This window comes from Phacochoerus africanus, chromosome 1 (genome assembly GCF_016906955.1).
Source record: "Phacochoerus africanus isolate WHEZ1 chromosome 1, ROS_Pafr_v1, whole genome shotgun sequence".
Taxonomy (NCBI): Eukaryota; Metazoa; Chordata; class Mammalia; order Artiodactyla; family Suidae; genus Phacochoerus; species Phacochoerus africanus.
Window position 1 is genome coordinate 216,335,461 of NC_062544.1, and position 25,169 is coordinate 216,360,629.

The following is a 25,169-nucleotide window of genomic DNA, read 5'->3' on the forward strand; positions in this document are numbered from 1 at the left end:
GATTATATTTGCTGTGGGTTTCTCATAAATGGCTTTGATTATATTCAGGAATGTTCCCTCTAGACCCACTTTGGCGAGGGTCTTCATCGTGAATGGATGTTGGACTTTGTCAAATGCTTTTTCTGCGTCTATTGAGATGATCATATGATTTTTGACTTTTTTTTTTTTGTTAATGTGGTATATGATGCTGATTGATTTGCATATGTTGAACCATCCTTGTGAACCTGGGGTGAACCCAACCTGGTCATGGTGTATAATTTTTTTGGTATGTTGTTGGATTCGGTTGGCTAAGATTTTGTTGAGAATTTTTGCATCTATATTCATCAATGATATTGGGCGATAGTTTTCTTTTTTGGTGGTATCTCTATCTGGTTTTGGGATTAGGGTGATGGTGGCATCATAGAATGTCTTTGGGAGTATTCCTTCTTCTTCAACCTTTTGAAAGAGTTTAAGGAGGATGGGCACCAATTCCTCTTTGTACGTTTGATAAAATTCACGTGTGAAGCCATCTGGTCCTGGACTTTTATTTGTAGGGAGTGATTTTATGACCTCTTCAATTTCATTTCTAGTGATCGGTCTGCTCAGTTGGTCTGTTTCATCTTGATTCAGTTTTGGCAGGCTGTAAGATTCTAGAAAATTGTCCATTTCTTCCAGATTGTCAAACTTGTTGCCGTATAGTTGTTCATAGTATTCTCTTATGGTTTTTTGTATTTCTGCTGTATCCGTTGTGATTTCTCCTTTTTCATTTATAATTTTGGTTATTTGGGTTCTTTCTCTCCTCTTTTGAGTGAGTCTGGCCAAGGGTTTGTCAATTTTGTTTTCCTTTTCAAAGAACCAGCTCTTGGTTTTATTAATTTTCTCTATTGTTTTTTGAGTCTCTATTTTATTGATTTCTTCTTTGATCTTTATAATTTCCTTCCTTCTGCTGACTTTAGGACTTTTTTGTTCTTTTTCTAATTCATTTAGGTGGAGGGTTAAGTTGTCAATTTGGGATCTTTCTTCTTTTTTGAGAAAGGCCTGTATTGCTATAAATTTCCCTCTGAGCACTGCTTTCGCAGCATCCCATAGATTTTGAGAGGTTGTGTCTTCATTATCATTTGTTTCAAAGTAGTTTTTAATTTTCTTCTTGATTTCCTCATTGACCCATTGGTTTTTTAGTAGCATGTTGTTTAGTCTCCATGTAGTAGGTTTTTTCTCTTTCCTTTTCCCATGGTTGGTTTCTAATTTCATGGCGTTGTGGTCAGAGAAGTTACTTGAGATAATTTCTATGCTCCTAAATTTATTGAGATTAGCTTTGTGCCCCAATATGTGGTCGATTCTTGAGAATGTTCCATGAGCATTTGAGAAGAATGTGTATTCTGCTTTTTTTGGATGTAGTGTCCTGAAGATATCAATGAAGTCTAACTTTTCTATTGTTTCCTTTAGGATCTCTATTGCTTTATTGGTTTTCTGTCTAGAGGATCTGTCCATTGATGTGAGGGGGGTATTAAGGTCTCCTACTATGATTGTATTCTCATCAATATCTCCCTTTATGTCTGTTAATATTTGTTGTATGTATCTGGGTGCTCCTGTATTTGGGGCATATATGTTGACGATAGTAACAACATCCTCTCCTTGGATGGATCCCTTAATCATTAAGTAGTGTCCTCCTTTGTCTTTCTTTATGTCTTTTGTTTTAAAGTCTATTTTGTCTGATATGAGTGTTGCAACTCCTGCTTTTCTGTCATGTCTATTGGCGTGAAATATTTTTCCCCACCCTTTCACTTTCAATCTATATGTATCTTTTGTCCTAAGGTGAGTTCCTTGTAGGCAGCATATTGAAGGTTTTTGCCTTTTTATCCACTCAGCCACTCTGTGTCTTTTGATTGGGGCATTCAGTCCATTGACATTTAAGGTGATAATTGATAGATGATTATTTGTTGCTATTTGAAACTCGTGTTCTAGTTGATTCTATGGTTCTCCATTCTTCCTTTCTTTTTTTTTTTTTTCTTTTGGTTGGATGGTCTCCTGTTATTATCTGCTTGAGTGTATTTTTTTTCATTTTTTGCAAATGCAATATTTGGTTTTGGCTTGTGGTTGCCCTGTTTTTTAAGTATGCTAACCCCTTCCCATAATTGTGTGTTTTAGCCTGATGGTCCTGTAAGTTCAAACACTTCATTACTATATTAAAATTAAGAAGAGAAACATACAAACAAACAAAAAGGGTTATTTATTTCCTAACATCCCTTGCCCACATTTTATGGTTTTGATGACTCTTTTTTATTTTTTTCTTTTTAATTTTATTTTGTTTGAAGCATGTTCATGATTAAATCTGTATGCTGGCTTATTTGAGTGACTGCTCTCTGATTGCGGTTTCCTCAGTCCTAGTTCTTCTTCTTCTTCTTCTTTTTTTTTTCTTTTCTTTTTTCTTCCCTTTCCTTCCTTTCTTTTTGGTTTAGAGAGGCCCTTTCAATATTTCCTTTAACCTGTATTCTTTAAGTTTTTGTTTGTTGGAAAAAATTTTTATTTCCCCTTCTATTTTAAATGATATTCTTGCTGGATAGAGTATTCTAGGTTGCATATTTTTTCCTTTTAGCACTTTAAATATCTCTTGCCATTCCCTCCTCCAGGCCAGGGTTTAACCTGCTATGCTACCAGGGAATTCCTAGGACTTTTTTTTTTTTTTGGTTTTTAGAGCTACACCCCACAGCATGCGGAGGTACCCAGGCTGAATTAGAGCCACAGCCACAGCAACTCAGGAACTGAGCCAAGTCTGCAAACTACACCACAGCTCACAGCAATGCCAGATCCAGACCCTTAACCCACTGAGTGAGGCCAGGGATCAAACCTGCAACCTCATTGTTCCTAGTCAGATTCGTTTCCGTTGCGCCACAATGGGAACTCCCACTGGTGATAATTCTTGATTCTGCCCTTGTCGGACTAGTTCTATGATCATGGCAAACTACTTTACTTTAATTGCGTCATACCTAAAATAAAATGCACGTGCACAAGTGTGTGTGTGTGCGCGTGCACAGGTGTGTGTTTGCGATTTCTGTAGCTTATCTCTAAAATCCGTTCCAACCCTAACATGATATGAGTTCTCTCCAGAAGCTGAGGTAAAGAAGAGGTAGTAATAAAAAGGCCTCTCTCAACTAAAAAATTGCAGTCACACCTTCGACACCAAGGCAGCCAAAGTCCAGAGAATTAAGCACTAGTTCAAGGATAATTGTGCTACAAAGTTAAGACACTATTTACAACCTAGGAAGCTTGAGTAGAGAGCCACTGCAAATCCCGAGAAACATGCACACAGTCTTCCCCTGATATCAGAAAGTTTAAATTGCAGGCTTATGATTTTGAATAAGCACCTCTGAGGCACAGAGTGAACAAACATAAGCATCAGTGTCACTCAACTGTGAGTAAGGGTCCGTATTTCATTCCTTAGGCTGTAACTTTCCTACTATCTGAATCTTCCATAGATCTCCTTCTATGTATGTGCCCATTTGACTTATCCTGGAGGAGCATGCTTAGCTAGATTCCTTTGAACAGAATCCACAGCAGAGAGCCATTTCTATTACTAATTTGCCCATTATCAGGGAGCTAGTGAGACTGAGCCAAATGATCTTACACTTCAAGTTTCCACAAGCCACTGCCAGAACAAGGAGAAATCATGGAGTGAGTCAGGCAGCTTGGGAGCAGACACCCACAGGCTTTTCCCTCCATCTCTCTCCCCTAGGATAATCCTCTTCATCCTCTGCTTGTAGAGTCTCACACATCAGCACTGCACCTTTGCTGTCAACTGACCTACTCCCCATAAAGAGTCTTATGTTTCAGCCATTTCCAGTCCCTCCCTTCCTGATCAAACACACCTGTGCTACAACCATTCATTCAGGGTTGTGCTCTCTGCTTGACAATAATTACTTGGTCCATACTGATATACATATACTTTATGTAGTCTTTCTCTTAGAGAACACATGTAATCGTGACCAAAAAATACCTACATCCCAAAGAATGAACCTCATTTGAGAATTTCTAGAACCATGGCAAGGGTAGAATTAAGGCGACCTTTCAATGCCCTGCGTAAAGTCACCTCTAAGACCCAAACCAGCGATATCAGGAAGGGCCAGCCCCTGGAGCCCATCCTGCTTACACAGTGGGGCAGCCTGGGAAAAGGGCAACTGAAAAGGACAAGAAGGGAGGACCAAGGAAGGAAGAAACCAGGAGTTATAGAAATAATGAGACTCATGGCTGAGTGGTTAAGGAAATAGGTAATGTTACTCCAGCACTTTCTCCTACTGATTGGCTGAACCATATTTGCACAACTCTGGTAGCCACTATGCTGATACACCTGATTGACCCTGAGAGATGTGGAAAGAAGCACCAATTTCACAGGGCAAAGTGTCCCTCTCTCATGATGCAGACATCATTTTCCTTTGGCATTGACTACCAGCTTTTATTTCTTAAGTAAACACCATACCGGTACAGCAACTGAAATAGAGGATGACGCTTTTTGTTCTCCAGGCCATCATTTCTTCTGAAGATTGATTTAGTTTCGGTTCTACAGTGGGTGGGTAAGGGGACATGTGCATATATGAGTGTCTGTGGCATTTGTGGTGTGTCTGTGTGTGTGTACCTATCTGAGCCTGACATAACATGAAATAATGATTTCACAGGGTTATAAATGAAAGGAAATGGGCTTTTAATTAAACACTCTAAGAAAGAGCCAAGGTTGATTATCTTGGCCACATTCCTTAGTTAATTTGACTCACACTATTACTACAAAAATATCTAAAAATGGATAATTTGAAAACCCAGCAACTGCAGCATTTCCATGGAAACACAGCAAAGGAGAGAAAATTCTGTCTGGACAATCTCTGCAGAGCAGATGACACTTGCTACAAATGCCTTTTTCCTGGACAAAGAAAATGAGGCCTCGGGTAAATGCATCTTCCAATATCCTCCCCAAGCCTCCAGACCAGCAAACAGTCAGCTGGTGTCTTGTCCCAAGGCAAGAAGACCATCTGAAAGTTCAGCACATTTGTATTAAGTGAGGTTCTGGATGTATCAGGAGGTTCCAAGCATGTGTTGTCACATCTCTTTACTGTGCAGCTCTTCTAAGAAGAGATGAAAAGTTTTGTTTTTGTAAAGTAACATTTATTGGGATCTTTTGTGATTTTTCAATGGAAATATCATTGAAGAAAACTTGTAAAACAAAATAAGCAAAGGGAGTTCCTATAGTGGCACAGCACAAACAAATCTGACTAGTATCCATGAGGATGCAGGTTCGATCCCTGGCCCTGCTCAGTGGGTTAAGGATCTGGCATTGCTGTGGCTGTGGTGTAGGTCACAGACATGGCTTGGATCCCACATTGCTGTGGTGGTGGCATAGGCTAGTAGCTACAGCTCTAATTTGACCCTTAGCCAGGAAGAGTCCATATGCTGTGGGTGCAGCCCTAAAAAGCAAAACAAAACAAAAAAACAACAATGACAAAAAAACCAAGCAAAATATGGAAAGGAAATTAAATCATCCATAACATTCTTAACTTCTCTGTATATTTCTTTTCAGTCTTTATGTGTGATCAAAATAGCGGACATGATGGATATACAGTTTTTTATGCATAATGCCACAAGCACTTTCTCATGCCATTAATCACCTCTGACAATGTGATTTATAATAATTGTATAATATTTCACTCTATAGATTCACTATAATTTAATGAATCACTTAACAGGGAATATTTAGATGATTTCTAATTGTTCAAGGTTATTGATAATACTGCAATGAAATGGCTAGAAGGCTTTAACCCTCAAGACTCCTTTAGTGGATATGAATTCACAAAGCAGGGCAAACAGACTCTGCAACCTGAAGAAGAAGTGATCCTGGAGAGTATCTTCTTCTTATCTTCTGTTTTCTCTCTGATTGTAATTAGATTAAATCTTTAGCAAAACTGAGCAGAAGATTATTCTTCCATTCACTCTATTTACTTTAAGAGAGAAAAACATCCAAAGAAACTCAAAATTCTCTCAGACTTGCAGACTACTAAACTTGGCTACTAATCTTGTCTTGTAAAAAGCTGGAAGTTTGCCTATAGAGTCAAGAGGAAGAAGTCAACAGTTAATAGACCCAGGACCAGACAGGACCCACACTTAGTAAGGTTTGAGAGGTGGCATGTCTTGAGAGAAATTAAAGTGAATAAGGAAAGACCAAAATGCAGGAGTTATGCTTCCTTAGGTCATCCAAGGATGTTCACTTCTGCCTACCTAATCATCTGTTTCTGCCTGCTACACAGGCACTAGGAGAAAGCTCCCACAAGCAATCTGAAATACCCAACTGACCTCTGTTTGCTGCCTGTAGAGTTCAAGTCAAAGAACTGGAGTAGATGAATACTGCAACTGAATGGGCTTCCCTTGCCCCCTCTTTATCCCCCTACTTCCCCCCCCCAATTTTCTCTCTCTTTTTTATTTTAGGAGAAATGGCCAGCTTCTCATTGTCAAGTAAACCTGTCCAATATTTATTCAGCATCCCTACGTATCAGACACAGAAGTAGAATCTACATCTACACATCTAAATCCACATGTGTCCTCTACTTACGAGCACTTCCAATTTAATGAGGAAGAGCCAATCAGCCCCTTGAGGTCCCAGCACCATCAGTGAGGAACACACGGTGTTCCTGGCCCATCTGGGTGGGAAGTTGGAAGGCCCAGGGGAGAATTTCAAGAGAAAATGATGTCTGAGTTGAGTCCTCAAGTTTCTTGTTAACCCTACGTTAGAGATGCTTTAAGAGTAAATTTGGGAGACAGTTTTTTGGTAGGAGAAAAACAGGTATTAGTATTATGCTACTCAATTTTGTAATCATCATCATCATCATAGTTATCACAAAATCTATATAACGGAATCTCTATTATGTATACAAAGCAGTCTCTATTAAAACAGAGACCAAGTACTTTTCTCAAAGGCACACAGCATGCCCAGTGAAGACCTAGATCTGGAAATCAGATCTCCCTGGCATCTAAGATCATGCTTTACTTAATGTGTGTGTTTATAACACAAATATATGTGCATGCACATACACATATGCATGTACATATATATAAATACGGACATACATATACATGTCTTATTCTCTACTGTGCCTGAAAGAGACCTCTGACAGACTAGTTTAGGGATGGGAAGGTATACCTGAGAGAAAACTTGCAGATATAAAAACCTGCAGGATGGCCTCCATGAACAGCCCCTCCATGACGGCCACTCAAAAGGATGCTATTCTTTGCATCCTGAAGTCAGAGTCTGTGTGATCTAGGAGTTGTAAATCTCTCAGATAGAAAGAGCCTCACCATAACACACCCCACTGCATCCAGGAAGGACTTTTTCTAATTCCTCTCATATCTGGAGATCCCAAAGAAGGAGACTATGCTACTTTCTGATAGCCTTCTGCTCAACAAATTCCTGGCAGAGAAAACTCAAAGTCTCTGTTCCTTGGCCTTTAAATGAAGGCTTCCTATGAAAGGCTTGTGAGAAAATGTATAGGCTTTGGAGTCAGAAAGACTTGGGATCAATTCCTACATTTGCCACATCCTCACTACTAGATCCTGGATCAATGATTAATTTTTTTGATCTGTAAAACTGGAATTTAAAAAACGACAATTCTCATGGCCACTGATGAGAGAAATAGTTGATCACACACAGAGCCAAATCCATTTTAGTTCCCTCTCTCTTTCTTCACTTGACCCAGTATCATGCTGCTCTCTTTAGTACTTTTTCATATGAATGTGGTTGTATGAGCTGAGCCATGTTGGGAAAACAAGTCTCAGGTACAAATAAGACTAAGCTTAGGCTCAAGAGATACCTGGGAAAATGATGGTTGATAACTGAATACCTGGATGTTCCTATCTGCCACATTCTCAACACTTTATCTTTCTTAGCTAAGAGCTATCCTCCCATCCAGCCCCTGCTTTCAGGTTTGGAAAGGTAAAGAGGAAAAGAGTAAGGAGAAGGAAGAAGAGCAGAGGAGAGGAGGAGATACAAGCAGGGACAAGGAGGACAGGGTGTGGGGTAGCAGGTCAGAGCAGGAGAGAGAATTTAGGAAGAGAGGTTGTCTCTGCTGCCCTAAGCAGCTCTGTTTTCTGGGTCTTGGTCTCCCCATGTGAAAATACGTTTAATAAAGTCACTATCATAGATTCTCATGAGGATTACATGAGATGATATATAGCAAGTCCAGCAAGCAGAAGGTACTCAAACAGAAACAAATACTATCTAATATACACTGAGTACTTGCAATGAACCAAATCTTAGGCCAGGCAAATCGCCTGAATGATTTCAGGCCTAATTACCATTATTATTAATTAGTGTTATCAATATCAAATAAAGCAGAAGAATAGGGGAAGAAAAAGAAAGGAATTCTGAATCACATTGGAACCATAAGGGGCCTTAGGGCCACTGAATCCAACTGCATAATTTTATAGATAAGCCAACCCAGGGCCAGAGACACAGTGATTTGCACAAGCTCACATGGTTCTACAGCAGCAGGGTCTGGACGGGAATCCCAGCCTCCTAGTTCCAAGTACATGAGGTGGGAGATGTAGCTGGAGAGGGTTTCCAGAAGCCACAGTCACCCATCCAGGAGTAGAACTTCCATGGAAATTGACCTTGTCCACCACCTCCCTTGACAGCCCACACCTCCCTTGACAGCCTACACTCCCACAGCCTTCGCAAGGAACATGACTCCTGTCCATTCATGCTCCATTCTCTCACCCACAGGCTCATAATTAAGAGACTACACGTGCCTTTGGTTTCTGAGACGATTATTAAGAATGGGGTGAGCCACAGGCAAGCAGACAACCAGGCAGGAAAGCCTGGATTAGAGCTAATTCCCTTGCTTTACAGATGCTCCTCAGAGGGCGGTGGTAGGTCCCACAGTGAGGAAGCTGAGCCAGCTTCGTGGAGCTCGCCAGCCCTTCATCTGCCTGGGGAATCTCAGTTTAAAAAACATTATCTTTGCATGTTTGTCTCTGATAGGCACAGCAATGATTTGCATTCATTCCCACAAAGTGTTAGAAAAGCCTGTGAAGTAGTAACAACCAGGCTTCTTAATGCATTTCAAATATCAAAAATCAACTTAATTAAGTTGGGTTAATTTTTTTCCTGAGCAGCAATCAAACTTTAATTAATACTCCATTAAAATGATTTTGGGGTGGGGGGGCACACAAGCATGCATACACCTAATGAGTTCATCTGCCAAGGGTGTTATTACAGAAGATGCTAAACATGCCTCCTCACTGGCCACTTACTTAATTTCAGAGTGCCCTGTGCTAATCAGAATCAAAAAGTAACTGCAGGTTTGCAACCCTCCTCTGTGGGCCCTTCTATCCTGCCAACCCTGAAACATGATCCATCCTCCCCTCTCCTTTCTCCACTCTGAGAATGATTCAGGGGCCAGACTTAAGCCCAGTTGGCTTCCTCCCGGGTGGAAGGCACTCCAGTCTCCCTTCCTTCATTGGCTGTCACTCCACAGTGAGAAACGTGAGGACCATTTCACTTTAAGTCACCCCGTGGCAGACCTCACTAAGAGGATTTAATCCTCTGAAGAAAATAAAACAGAAACACAGAACACATTTGCAAACTCTGTTAGTCCCTTGCTGATAGCAAAGATGATCAAAGTTCTGCAGGGCTCCGATTTCTAATAGGAAACAGCAACCAAGAGAAACTGGGTGTGGTGTGGAAAGGGAGTCTCTGAGCTTATAATATTGTCTCTTTATGGTGATTATTTCTATACTAGGGAGCCCCAAATTTCTCCAGCTGCAGACTGAATTCTCTAGTGCAAAACCACCAGCCTCTCCAGCCCCCTCCTCACTAGAGTTGAGGAGGAAATTTTGCCCCACGTTCGTTGAGACCTAAATACAGGTTATCAAGAGCAAATTGCTAACAGCATCAACCTTAGGAGGCTAGTAACCCCCAGACCAACCAGGACCCTGGGGCGGTGGGGGGTGGGGGTTAGGAAGCCAACCTGACCTTTGCCTGAGCACAACAACCCAGCCAATCCTCTTACCTCTTTGGTGTGCGTGTGGAAGGAGACAGACATGTCTAGCAGAAGCTTCCGCTGCTCCACCCTGCGCACAAAGTCTTGGATGCGCACCTCCAGGTGTCGAGCTGCCTTGTAGATCTCCTCCGGGTCACATTCCCCCGTCTGAGCCAGCTGCTCCGCTGCTTCTAGGAGCTTGTCCGCATTGGTGTACGTATTCTGCCAGCAACAACAGTGAGGTAAAGTCAACTTGCAGTCAGGAGCGGAGCTTCGCGCCTTCCCCCAGCCCACCAGGGCTGCCCAGAGCTGGAGCACAAGGTGTGGGCGTGGGCACTGAGCCGAGAGCTCCCAGATCTGGCACTGAGGAGCTGAGCACCCAGCTCACCCGCCTCTCAGCAAGCCAGCAGCCTGCCTGGCAGCTCGGAACAAGCGGACACTAGCTAGGTGCCTCCTCCATCCCTGGGATCTCTCGGAGACAGGGTGTCCCAGGAAAGAAGCCAGGAGATATGCGAGAATCACTGTTCCCCAGCTGCGCCCTGACCCCCTACCCTTATGCAGATCCATCACTGCCCTCACATCTCAGGCTGTAACTGCCAGCGTTGAGAATACCTCATCCACGGAGATCAGCTGGGCTTCTGCGTGAGAACACCAGGAAAATAATAACTGGGAGACTTGCTCGACTTTTCCCCCAAGTCCCTTGCAACTACTGGTGTTTATCTTTTGGAACAGAGCTATCTCTTTGGAGGGGAAGGGGTCAGCAACTCAGGGAGCTGACAGAAGGAAGCAGACACGGCCAGAGTGAGGAGATGCAGGCGATTCCCTATGTGCCCGGTGAAGGCTTAAAGCTTGCAGGGAGGTTGGGGAGGAGTCTGGTGATTTTATCTTAAGCTACTGCATGCACACACACACATTCACACATATACACACTCTCCTCCAACCCGTGTCTCTATTCTCCAGAGCATTTTAAATAGCAACCAGCTTGTAATTACTGTTCATCAAGATGGAGCCACTGCCTCGATAATACACATATGCCAGTATGATACATATGTCATGGATACACCTTTTCCTCAGCAGGCTTCACTTAAAAAAGATCTCCTGATTGACCCCGAATTCAAGTTGGTGACTCAGGTGTACATAATATTTCCTGATATCCCCACAGTGGCACAGTGCCCTATAGAGTGGTGAGCCAATGGTTATTGGTGACAATGTGAATCTGGCAACAGAAACAGGACCAAATGTAAAGTGAGTGGAGAACAGGAATGGATTTTGGAGCAATGGCTGTATGATGCTTTACTCTGCTCCTGTCTGAAGTGGTCTTCAGTCTCCATGGAGTTCTTAGACTCACCTGAAGACCTGGGTGTTAAAGGTTGAATTGTATCCTCACTAAATTCACATGTCAAAGCCCTAAACCCCCTCCCCATGCCTCAGAATGGGACCCTTATTTGGAAACAGAGTTATTGTAAATGTAATTAGGTGAGATCAGGTCATAGGGAAGTAGGGTGGGCCCCTAATGCAATATGACCGGTGTTCTTATAAAAAGAATGCCATGTGAAGAGACAAACATGCACTCCGAGAGGATGCCACGTGAAGCTGAGGGTGGGGGGGATCGGGGATGTATCTACAAGACAAGGAATGCCAAAGATTGCCCCCACACCATGGGAAGCTCCCCAGTGAGGCATGGACCAGGTTTCCCCCTCAAATCCCTCTGAAAAAGCCAAACCGGCTGATACCTTGATCTTGGACTTCTAGCCTCCAGAACTGTGAGACAATATATTTCCATTGTTTGTCACCCAGTGGGTGGTACTTTATTACAGCAGCCTTAATACACTAATACACAAGGGGTGGGGGGGTGGGGTGCAACCTCTCAGAGTATGTTGACCTAGCCTCTCGGTGGAACCGCAGAAGATGAGCAGGGCTTTAGCAAACCCTTGTTATGGCTCCAAGGAATACCAAGAGAGTGCACTCCCCATCCACCTGCCATGGATCCTTCAGGAATGCTGTCTGACCAGCAACTGCCTAAAGCAAACACTGTCCCAAAGCAGGTGAGGTGGGACTGGGGACTGGGGTGAGGCTGTAAAGGAAAAAAGGTCCTTTGGCCTCACCTGGGGGATTCATGGAAAAACAGATGATCTTTGTGAGAGGAAAGAGGCTTTGCCACAGAGTTAAGTAAGAGTATATTGATTCTGGAAAGCAAGGGCAGGAAGTACTCAGAGTCAGGATGGAAATACCAGGAGAGATGGGAAATGACAGACAGGAGGAGACGTCTAGGGCTGTGGGCAAGGGTAAATAAGCGTCTTAAAGGGTTGCCCACAATTTCTTTCCTTTTTTTCTTTTTTTTTTGTCTTTTTCTAGGGCCACACCCTTGGCATATGGAGGTTCCCAGGCTAGGGGTCTAATCGGAGCTGTAGCCGCTGGCCTACACCACAGCCACAGCTACGCCAGAACCGAGCCACATCTCTGTGACTTACACCACAGCTCACGGCAATGCCAGATCCCTAACCCACTGAGCGAGGCCAGGGATGGAACCCACATCCTCATGGCTCCTAGTCTGATTCGTTAACCACTGAACCACAACGGGAACCCCCACAATTTCTAATAAATATGCCCAGAGCTGATGGGAGAAAGGTTTTTTTTTTTTCAAGAATCCCTCAAATCTTCCACTTTAAACTTTAGGGAATCTCAAGAAATTCCAAAGAAACCCAGAGGTTGAGACTTTGTATTTTCTAGCCAATAAATAAAAATCTATGGCAAAGCCAAAGCAGGCCTGCTTTCAAGTTAAGTCTGGGACCAATATGTGGTAAATAAAAAGCAAGAATGAAGTGCCCACTGCATGTAAAGTGGACAACCTATCCTGGTTTGCCCAGGACTTTTGCGGTTCTAGTATAAAAGTTTTATGTCCCAGAAAGCCAGTTGGTCCTGGGCAAATCGAGATGGCTGGCCACCCTAAGACATATTCAACACTGTAGGTGTCTCAGGAGTACAGATACATATATGTAATGTATGTTGCCTTAAAGGAGAATGAAATCATGCTTGAGATAAATAATGTCACAATACATTAAATGGGACAAACAACACAATAATAATTAGGTGTTAAAATTTATTGACATGATATATAGGTGCCAAGAAGAAAAGGAGCAAAAACTGAGAATAATAATAGCCAATAATGATTAAATACTTTTCACATGCCAAGGACCATTCTAAAGGTTTACCCGCATATTAACTCATTTAATCTTCACAATAACCCTAGGCAGTCAATACAGACATCAGCCCCATTTTATAGATGCAGAAACTGAGGCAAAAGGAATTTCTGGCTAAAGTCACATGTTTCAAAAGTGGTAGAACCAAGATTTTAATTGTTTGATCTCAGAGCCCAAGCTTAAAACCATGACACTACCTTATCAGATGAAGAGGAGTCTTGCACACCAGAGCAAGTGTTTTTGTCCAAAGCAGTGAACAGGCACTGAACAGTTGTAGGCAGAAGAGAGGTTTGACTGATGTATAGTGTCTAGAGACACTACCCTGCCTCTCTACAGATGTAGACAGAAGCTGGAGGTTGGGCACAACTTTTCAGGGAAGGAGAGATTTCTCATAGCCAGGTTCCCCTCTCTCTGTGTTCTGTTTATCTCATCCTACAGCCATGCTCATGCTCATGTAACTACTTGCTTCCCTGGGTCTCTTCCTCCTGGTCTGTGCATGCCTTAAAGGTAGGTTCTGTGACTCACTCATCTTTGGTTCCTCACTACAGACACCATGACTGTATACAGTAGGTACTTATTAAATGCTGAGCAAACAAGATTCAGAGATGGGAATGAGCGTATCATGTATGGATATGTTGAGCCAACCCAACTAAAAGTAGAGAGTGGCAGGAAATCATGGTGGAGAAGGCAGGGGAGCGCTAGATAAGAGATTTTACAGAGAGAAAGGGTGGGAGGGAACCAGGCTCATCATTAAAAGCCAGGCTCCCTGCTCCACCCTCTATGCAGCCCTCTACCCCATCTCTACCAGAAAGAGCCTCTAAAATTCAGATCTGGGAGTTCCCATTGTGGCTCAGAAGTAATGAACCCAACTAGTATCCATGAGGATGCGGGTTTGGTCCCTGGCCTCTCTCAGTGGGTTAAGGATCTGGTGTTGCCATGAGCTGTGGTGTAGGTCACAGACACAGCTAAGATCCCATGTTGCTGTGGCTGTGGCATAGGGCAGCAACTGCATCTCTGATATGAACCCTAGCCCAGGAACTTCATATGTCACGGTGTGGCCCTAAAAAACAAACAAACAAAAATAAAAATAAAATAAAATAAAATTCAGATCTGGTCACAACTCTCTTCTACTTCTGCTGTTGAGTGGTTTCCCACCGCCTTTAGTGTAAAACACCTCAGGGTGCCACCAAGGCTCTTCTTCATCTGATTCTTCAGCTTCAACTCACATCATTCTATTAAAAACAGCTTGTGAAATAAACTGCTTACACTTCCAGGAACTCATGGCACTGAATCTTCCCCAGTCCTGGGGTGCCCTTCCCCCACTTTATTGTTTTTTTTTTTAACATGACCAACTCTTACCTTTTAAGACCCAGTCCAGGAGTCACTTCCTACAGGAAGTCCACCCTCTGCTCCACTTCTCTCCCAAGGTTGGCTTAGATGCACTCCTCTGAGTTCCCAGAGTGATCTGTGCCAACACCTGCCTTGGCACCTACCATATTCTAATGCAAATGTTTGCCTGTCTCATCCACACAGGGGCAGGTAGTCCTTCACCTCTTTCCCTTAGTGCCTGACACAGTAAGTACTCCATAAAAATTCAGTGACTGAATTAATAAATTAAACAATACATCAATCCCCAGCAATCCTAATATTCAGTCCTTGGCCCTCATCAACTACTTGGTGTAAGACCTTACATGCCAGAATTCATGATCAATATTCAGACTCATTTGCCTTATCCCACCTCCTGGCACAGTCTTGAAATAAGAATCTGCTTATGGGATATCAACTAAAGTAGTAACAGAGTAATACACTGATGCCTGTCATTGCCTCACATTGAAGCAAGGATCACAATCGGCTTCTGCTCACTTTCTGACCAAATCAACCTCGCTTTGAGTGCAGTTCCTAGGCCTCCTTTGGTTCCCCAGTTGGCTAGCTTCTGCCTTAGTTTTGAACCCTTGCTGGCATTTCCTAATTGATATTGCAAAAATGGGTTATGAGTGCTAGTACATCAATCCTTTTGCCCCTGGGGCTTTTAAGCAGGACTTGTGGTAGCCACAACTCTGAGTCAGAGATTTGGGCCATACAAATGGCCAGTTTCTTTTCTTCCTTCCCCCATGCCAGTGTCCACCAGATAAAATGCCCTAGATAATTCAACCCTTATGTCAATAGGCATAAAATCTCATCTTCATTTTATTGTGCTTTGCAGATATAGCATTTTTTTTACAAATTGGAGGTTTGTGGCAACTTTGTGTTGAGCAAGTCTACCAGTACTGTTTGTCTGAAATCATTTGTTCACTTCATATCTCTGAGTCACATTTTGGTAATTCTTGCAATACTTCGAATTCTCTCATTATTACTATCTTTATTATGATGATCTTTGATCAGTGATCTTTGATGTTACTATTATGACTTGCTGAAGGCTCAGATGATAGCTAGCATTTTTTAGCAATAAAGTATTTTTTAATCAAGGCATATACTTTTTTTTAAAGACATAACGTTATGTCACACAATGGACTACAATATAGTGTAAACAAAACTTTTATATGCATTAGGAAACACAAATTCTTGTGACTCTATTGTGGTATTTGCTTTATTGCAAAGGTCTGAAACAGAACCCACAATATCTCTAAGTTATGCCTGTACCTTCCATTCCCCCTGCCATAGCCATTACTTTTTGGCCTTTTCCTCAGAGAAGAGACAAAGTGTTCTAGGATAAATTGTCTCTAAAAATACAGGCATCCCAGCAGTACTTACTGGCTATGGTTTCAAACTTCTTAGGCTGAAATAGAGGGACAGGAGGCAGGCTTTTTAAAGCCAAGGTATGGAAGAGACAATGCATAAAAACATTTCTAGTGTCAAGAGTTGACTTCCTTGATAATATGAAGTTAACACTCTTGGCTTTATGCTCTGGGGATAAGGAAGGATGAGGCCAAAATTACTCTTATAATTTAAAAGAAGCAGTGTGGACTGGAGAACAAAACTACCAGAGGACCAGGATAGAACTCCCCTCCTGATGATTATTTTTCCAGGCTGACACTTGGAACCAATGAACAGGGAGAGGAAAGCAGCAAAAGGACACAAGAATTAAAAATAAAAAATAAAAAAAAGAGAGACAGAGAGAGACATAGAAGCACAGAGACAGGTTTCTGGATCTTGATGTTAGTGAAAGAAGGCAAATCAAAGTAATATCATTTGAATAGTACTTTACCGGTGACAAATCTCTCTCACCTTCCTTTCTTATCCAATCTGGGGAAGATATGCAGAGGATCCCCCTGTGTGTGAGGAAACTACTCAAGGCCAGGGAAAGAACCACTTGAAAGGGTTGGATATAACAGCTTTCAGTACTCTTAGGTCAAGGAATAGTGCCTGTTTTTAATCAGTCATACTGGAAAACCTCGTGATTCACAGGATATTGGGTAGATACTCAGATGAGTCTTAGCAGGGGTGAATAATTGGCCCTAGACTGAGCACTTCTCTGTTTTCACCTAATGTATTTTAAAAGAAAGTCCTGAAAAGATGAAGTTTTTTTTTTCAAGTAACTTAAATGTATTCCAGAACAAAGTTTAAGAATATTTATAAAAATACAGAAGTATCTAGCAACTGACAGGTAGGATTCACAATGTCAGGTATCCAGTAAAAAAAATTACCAGTCACACAAAGAAGCAGGAAAACATAACTTACAATGTGACTAAAAATCAATCAAAACTGACCCAGAACTGGCATAGATGTTGAAATTAGCATACAAGGGCTTAAAATGGTTATTTTAACTATTTCATATGTTCTAAAAGTTAAGTGGAGAAATAGAAGACATAAAAAAAGACCTTGCACTTTTAGAGATGAAAAATATACTTGATGGTATTAACAGCAGGTTAGAGGTTGCAAAAGAAAAGACGACTGAACTCAAGAACATAGCAACAGAAAGTACTCAAAATGCTGAGAACTGAACCACTACGCTGTATACCTGAAACTAACACAACATTGTAAATCAACTATACTTTAACATGTGAATGAATGAATGAATAAATAAATACAGTGCTCAGAGAAAAAAGAATGCTTAAAAATAAAGTATCAGTGAACTGTGGGACAACTTTACAAAGGCTAATATACATGTAATTGAAATCTCTAAAGGAGAGAGAAGGAAATGGAAAAGATATTTGAAGAAATAGTAACCAAAAAGTTCCAAACTTAGTGAAAATTATAAATCCACAGATCTAAGAGACTCAACAAACCCTCAACACAAGAAACAGAAGGAAAACTACATCAAGGCATATAAAATCCAAATCAAATCAATTGGGAAAAAAAGTGACCAAAGGAAAAAATACATTATACACAGAGGAACAAAGATAGGACTATAGCAGACTTCTCATTAGAAACAATGCAATCAAGAAAACAGTGGAATTATATCTTCAAACTAAAAAACAAGCAAAACCCCAACCAACCAAACAAGCAAAACCCCCTGTAAATCTAGAATTCAATGCCCATCATAAATATTTTTCAAAAGTAAACTGAAATAAAGACATTATAAGGCATACAAAAGCTGAAATAATTCTTTGCTAGTAGCCTTGGATGACAAGAAATGTTATAAGAAGTCCTTCAGAAAGTAGGAAAATGGTAACAGGTGGAAATATAGATCCACAACAGGAATAAAGAACAATGGGAGTGCTCTTATGTGGATAAGTATGTAAGATTTCTTTCGTATTATTTAAATCTCTTTAAAAGCTAATTGAATAGTTAAACAAAACGTGACAGTGTAGTGTTACAGCATATATAAAAGTAAAACACAGGACAACAATAACACGAAGACCAGGGAGAAGCAGAAATACAACTGACCTTGAATAACATGGGGGTTAATTTGTATATACCTTATAGTTAGCCCCACCCCATGTCTGAAATTCCTCTGCATCCACAGATTCATCCAATCATAGTACTGTAGTATTTACTACTGAAAAATATCTGTGTATAAGAGGACCTAAGCAGTACAAACCTGCACTGGATAAACTGTATACAACTGTAAGTTTCTTGTACTGTAAAGTGGATAATATCACTTGAAGCAGACTGTGATAAGTTAAAGACAAATACTATAAACCCTGAAGTAACCATTAAAGTAACTAAATAGTCTCTGGAGTTCTGGGACACAGGTTTGATCCCTGGCCTGGCACAGTGGATTAGGAATAGGCTGCAACCTAACCTGCAGTGTAGGTTGCAACTACGGCTCAGATCTGACCACTGGCCCAGGAACTCCACATGCCACAGGGTGGCCAAAAAATAAAAAATAAAAAACAAAACAAAACAACAACCCCCAAACCAATATCTAAAAAAAGTTATAGCTAATAAGCCAACAAAGGAGATAAAATGGAATCATAATAAAAATATTCAGAGAGTTCCTGTTGTGGCTCAGTGGAAACAAACTCAACTAGTACCCATGAGGATGTGGGTTCGATCCCTGGCTCCACTTGGTGGGTTAAGGATCCAGTGTTGCTGTAAGCTGTGGTGTAGGCTACAGACGTGGCTCGGATCTGGTGTTGCTGTTACTGTGGCATAGGCCAGCAGCTGCACCTCCGATTTGACCTCTATCCTGGGAACTTCCAGGTGCTACACCCATGGACCTAAACACAAACAAAATTCAATTAATCCAAAAAAGGAAGGCGAAGACAGGGACAAAAAAAGGAACAGGTGAAACAAATAGAAAAAAAAAAATTTACAAGATGATAGATTCAAATCTAAATACATCAATAATCACATTAAATAAATTCTCTAAATACCACCAAAAATAGACAGAGATTGTCAGATTGGATAAAAAGGCAAGTCTCAACTCCAGGCTGTCCATAAGCAATGCACTTCAAATGTAAACATGCAAATAGGTTAAAAGCAAAAGGATAGAGGGAATTCCCATTGTGGCACAGAAGAAATGAATTAGACTAGGAACCATAAGTTGCGGATTCCATCCCTGGCCTTGCTTAGTAGGTTAAGGATCTGTCGTTGCCGTGAGCTGTGCTGTAGGTCACAGAAGTGGCTCTGATCTGGTGTTGCTATGGCTGTGGCTGTGGCCAGCAGCTACAGCCCCCATTCGACTCCTTGCCTGGGAACCTCCATATGCTGCAAGTGCGGCCCTAAAAAGCAAAAAAAAAAAAAAGAAGAAGAAGAAGAAGAAAAAAGAAAAAGGATAGAAAAGAATATAACATGATAGCACTAATCAAAATAAAGCTTGGGTGGCTACATTAATATCAAACATAGTAGATTTCAGAGAAAATAATATTACCTGGGGGAAAGAAGGTGATTTTTTAATAGTAAAGGGGTCAATTCATCTAGAGGATATATTAATTCTAAACATTTATGTACCTAATAACAAAGCTTCAAAATATGTTAAGCAAAAACTGATAAACTTACAAGGAAAAACAGAAAAATCCACAATTACGACAGAGAATTAATGTCCCCTCTCATTAATATATAGAAAAGTAGGCAAGAAATTAGTAAGGATATAGGATATTTGAACACTCTCAACCAACTTGATTTAGTTTATAGACCATACACCCCAAAACAGCAGAATGAGCATTCTTTTCAAGATAAATCATATTCTGAGCCATGAAACAAGTATAAAAAAATTTAAAAGGATATGAGTCATAAAAAGATTTTCTCTGATCTAATGTAATTAAATTATACATCAATAATAGAAATATCTCTGAAACATCTCCTAAGAATTGGAAACTAAATAAGATACTTCTAAACAATCCAAGGGTCAAAGAAGGTAGTATCACTTTACCAGGTATATATAGTACACTAGGCATTGTGTTAGGCTCTCTCTATACATTACATTTAAGCTTTAAGACCAATAATAAGATAGGCATTATTAATTTCATTTTACAAATAAAAAAAACTGAGGCTCAGAGAGGTTAGGCAACTTGTTTGAAGAATGTTACAGAACTGGAAAATGGAAAGTGGTATTTCTGACTATAACCCCCAGGCTCTTTTCATTGAACCATGCACCTCTCAAAGACTCAATGTAAAGTCTCCATCCCCTCTGCTTCACTGTTAGTTTGCACCATACTCACTCTTACATCTTTGATTTTCAAATTATGACACTGTACTTGTTCATTTGCAACTGCTATCCTTTTGTTTGCAACACATTTCCAGTGTGTACATGTTGACTTCCAGACAGAACTGAATTCTCCCTGACGGAAAGAGTCCTGTCTTACTCATCTTTTCTCTCAGCTATTCATCAATGTACTTAGTCAGCACAGTGCTCTGCTCTCAATAGGTACTCAACCCCAAAACTCTGCAGTAAGGCTTGGAAGTGGATGTTTACTTTATCTCCTAGTGTAGGTAGTCCCAAGATTAAGGATAAAGTACTGATCAAAAGTTCTTTTGTAAGCCCCTTATTTAGCACACTGGGAATATGTTTTCCATGTAAATAGGGATTAGATTCCCAGAACAAAGTAAAGAAATTCCTCTCTGTATCTAAAATGCTTCGATGCCTTCTCCTATTAATGATAAATGGTGTACTTTCAGAGCTCCACATTTTTAAAGTAAAGTTTTATTTTCCTACAGTCTAATGTGTTTAAGAATGTACCTAGGCTGAGGGGTTCTGAAAGAAGAATAGCAACTGGTCTTTCCCAGGGTGTTTTCCTTTACTGATTCTTTCTTTTCCATTCTACTCCTTGCTAATCCTCTTGACTTACATGTTAGGCTTTAAGGGAACTTCCATGTGTTTTCTCTCACATGAAGACTGAAAACTGAATACCTAGGCACTCACAGGCAAAACAGCAAAAGCAATAATGGCAATTAACTATTAGCATATTATCAACTCAATATAATAATAAAAAGCAATACCTTGTTTCCGGACCAAAAGGAAGGGTCAATCCCAGAGGCTACTGATACAGGTTATAAACCATGATTTGAGAGAAAACAGCAGGTCCAGCTTGTACGAAAGAACCAGCCAGATTCAGAAAATTTGGCCACTCCTAGGGGACTGAGAAACAAAGCAAGGACCAACTTTTTTCCTTGACCCTCACTACCTATGTCTCCAGGGCACGGAGAGCAACTGAAGGCAGAGACCGGTCTGTATGTTAAGTCAGGCCTGATGCTTAGACAGAACAAAAAGAATATGGTGCAGATGGGAAGGGGCCTAAAGGCCAGAGGCTGCCCCAGAGCTGCAGGCTGGGGCTAAGAGGAGGGTCTTAGGGAGCTGGGCAATTGGGAGATCAAAACCAGGAGAGTGCCGAGCAGACACAAAGCTCTCCAGACTGTGGAGGGAAGCAATTAATCCTCTTCCCACTAAGCAAGTCCCAGATGCAGACAGCTGGTACCCATATCCCTGCTGGGAAGCAATCCACTGCTCTGGGAATTCGATAACACAGTCTCCACCCTGGCCACCCTTCCCCTCCCTCCTTCCCCTCAGTCAGCTCAAAAGGGCAAAATAATGAAGGGGAACATGTGACCTCTCCCCCCATCCCAGTAGAAGAATGAAGACAAAAATATTTTCGAAGGGAGGAAGGCAGACCTGAGCATTCAGATGTGGATAGGTGGACTTCCCTGTGCCTGGCCCTGCAGAAGTACATTTTCAGGTGGAATTCTTTCTCTCTCTCTCTTTTTTGTCTTTTTAGGACCGCACCTGTGGCATATGGAGTTTCCCAGGCTAGGGGTCGAATTGAAGCTGTAGCTGCTGGGCCTACACCTACAGCAGCATCATGTGGAATTCTTAAATCCAAAGAAAGAGCAGTTGGTGAGACAGTATCACCATGGAGGAACAAAGACAGTAGGGCCACCTGCTGCCCAGGGTCCCAGTCAGGAGATTTGGAGGGGGTGGGGGTGGGGAAATGTACCCAAAGCGATGTTCTCTCTCAAAAGAGTAACTTTGCAGTGTTGCTGTTTTTACTGTTTTCCATATTCTATGTTTGGCTATCAGTGGGAGGCAGCGGGCTTGAGAAGGAGAAGGTAGGGCTTTAGAAAGATGAGACAGCTGGCTTGAAAATACTGCTGAAAACCTTGGGGCTTATGGATTTATTTTTCTCTTCCATTCTACTCGGAAAAGGACAGGCAGGGAACAGTGTGCCTGACCCAGGGAAATGGGAGTCAGGTGATGGGGTGAAGAAGGAGAGGGGCTCGCCCGTACCCGCTTCTGCCCCAGTCAGCACAGGGCTCCTTGAGCCCTTTCACTCTCTGTGGTCACACATGTCCCTGAGGGTCCTACACCGATCTCCATGAGCCAACTGCCTCTGACTTACCTTGTGGATGTCGTCCCTGCTTACTTTCAACATTCCTGGATGACTCCTATCTACCGTGTTCTAGCCTTTCCGGATTTCATCCACAGATACTATGGAAGAGGGTTTCTTAACAGTAGCACTATTAACATTTTGGGCTGGGTGATTCTATGATGTGGGGCTGTTATGGGTGGAGTTATGTCCCTCCAAAAAGCTATGTGGAAGCCTTAACCCCTAGTTCTTGAGAATGTGACATTTTTGGAAATAGGGTCGATGTGGATATAATGAGTACAGATGAGGTCAAACTGGAATTGAGTGGGCCTTAATCCAACATGTCTCGTGGCCTTAGAAAGAGATGGGCACATGAACATACAGAGAAAGGGCACCCTGTAACATGAAGGCCAAGACTGGAGTGATACAGAGGAATGCCAGAGATTGTCAGAGATCTAGAGAGAGGCTGGGAACAGATTCTCCCTCACAGAAGGAATGAACCCTACCAACACGCCATCTCAGACTTCCAGCCTTCAGAACTGTGAGGCAATACCCTGCGGTTGTTTTAAGCCACCCAGTTTGTGGTACTTTGTTAGAATCCTCCTAGAAAATGCATACAGGGGCTGTTCTGCGTACTCGGATGTTTAGCACCATCCCTGGCCTCTACCCACAAGATGCCAATAGCAGCCCCTTCCCCAGATGTAATAACCAAAAACGTCCCCAGACATTGCCAGATGTTCCCTGGTGGGGTCGGGTGGCAAATTGTCTTCTAGTTGAGAAACACTGTTTTTAGATCATAAGCCCATAGAGGAGACCAGTAAGGGAGACCATACAACTTCCTTAGCTTAGAGTACTTTTCTGATAATCCTTCAGATGGCAGAAGCCTTAAGAAATCATGCAATCCTGTTTCATAGGACAGGACTGAGGGGTAGATAAAAGAGCTTGAAGGAGAAAAGCAATGCTCAGGCCCTAACCCAGACTGCTCAAAGCGGAATGGGGGCTAAGGGTGGCAAGTGGGGGAGGGGAGTACCTCGCAGCATATGTTTTTGTTGTTATTGTTTGTTTGTTTGTTTTAGCCACAGTGGACAGTAGTTTGATGTGGGATCTCAGTTGCCAGACCAAGGATTGAACCTAGGCCACAGCAGTAAAAGCATCAAGTTCTAACCACTAGACCACCAGGAAACTCCCAGCAAATGTTTTTATTCTTATTTTTTATTTTTACAGCCATATCTGAGGCACATGGAAGTTCCTGGGCTAGAGGTTGAATTGGAGCTGCAGCTGTCAGCCTACACCACAGCCACAGCAACTCCAGATCTGAGCTGCATCTGCAACCTATACCACAGCTGGCAACACCAAATCCTTAACTCACTGAGCAAAGCCAGGGATCTAACCTGCATCTTCAAAGACACTATGTCAGGTTCTTAACCCACTGAGCCACAACTGGAACTCTACATATGTTTTTAAAAGCACCCCAGATGACTATAATTGCAGCCACTATTTAAGGTTGAAACCTCTTATTTAACCTCTCACAGCCTGGGCCAAAATTCTAAGATGAGAGAAATCTAGTCTTTTGCCCTAAAATGTCAATAGCTTTGAATGAATGGTAATGCTCCTGAAGATCAGAAAAACATGGAGGACTAAGAACTGGAATGGATTTCACACTTTACTTTTAGCAGTTTAACTACAGTAACTGTGGTTTATAAAAGTAAAAACTAGACATAATCAAAATGTTCAACAAGAGGGGGGTGGTTTACCTCACTGCGGAAGGAAGAACCCCATGATGTAGTCATGACAACTATGTTTTGAAGACTACTATTTACTTAGTGATCCGAGGAAGTATTCCTGATAGAAGATTAAATGAAGTCAGGATAAATCAAAGCCTGGTTCTGACTCTCTGTCTCTCTCTCTTTTTTTTTTTTTTTTTGTCTTTTTAGGGCTACACCTTCGGCATATGGAGGTTCCCAGGCTAGGGGTCTAATCGGAGCTGTAGCTGCCGGCCTACACCACAGCCACAGCAACACAGGATCCAAGCCATGTCTGCAACCTACACCATAGCTCATGGCAATGCCGGATCCTTAACCCACTGAGTGAGGCCAGGGATTGAACCTGCGTCCTCATGGATGCTAGTCAGATTAGTTTTGGCTGAGCCATGAAGGGAACTCCCTCAGGCTCTCTTTCTACCTACCTACCTACCTAGCTATCTACTGGAAAAAACTACTACTGACAATGATGGCTGCCAGTTTTGGATCCACTTACAAACATTATATTACACGTGGTAGATTATGCTATTATATCATGTTACAGATAAGAAAACTGAGGCTTGGAAAGGTAAAAGAATTTGAGTAGGCTCCTATAACTGCTGAATGGCGGATGCTGGCATGGAATTCACATTTATCTGACTCCAAGCAAAATGTCCTTTGCATTCTGCTGTGCTGAATGGAAATAGGCCAGTAAATATTAATAGTTTATATGTAATTATCTCCAAGTTAGTGAGGATTTTTTCTTTTCTATAATTTCATTGTTTTCAAATGTCCAATGGTGAACATGTATTAATTTTATAATCAGAAGAAAATGGAAAAATCATTCAAAGTATAATAATCATAGGCAGGGTGTTCTATAGAAATTATTTCAAACAATAAATAGAATTTTATATTTACATATGTTTACCTCTTTTTGTATGTGTAAGAAGAAAAATGTGCAAGCTAACTGTGATTGCCTTGGGAGGGAGGGATTGGGAGGTGGGAGTGAAGAGATAATTAGCGTTTCTATTTACACATATCTTTGCAATGTTT

The 25,169-nt window shown here is 41.6% G+C and overlaps 1 protein-coding gene across 4 annotated transcripts in view; it reads right to left on the reverse strand.

Moving 5' to 3' along the window:
* The window catches only part of KALRN (kalirin RhoGEF kinase), a 697,683-nt gene that overhangs the window by 337,099 nt on the left and 335,415 nt on the right, over positions 1-25,169 (reverse strand). For all 4 annotated transcript variants that reach the window (XM_047790542.1, XM_047790550.1, XM_047790490.1 and 1 more), the window contains exon 11: positions 10,023-10,214. In XM_047790542.1, coding sequence (XP_047646498.1) covers positions 10,023-10,214 — 192 coding nt within the window. The remainder of the gene's footprint in view (positions 1-10,022; positions 10,215-25,169) is intronic.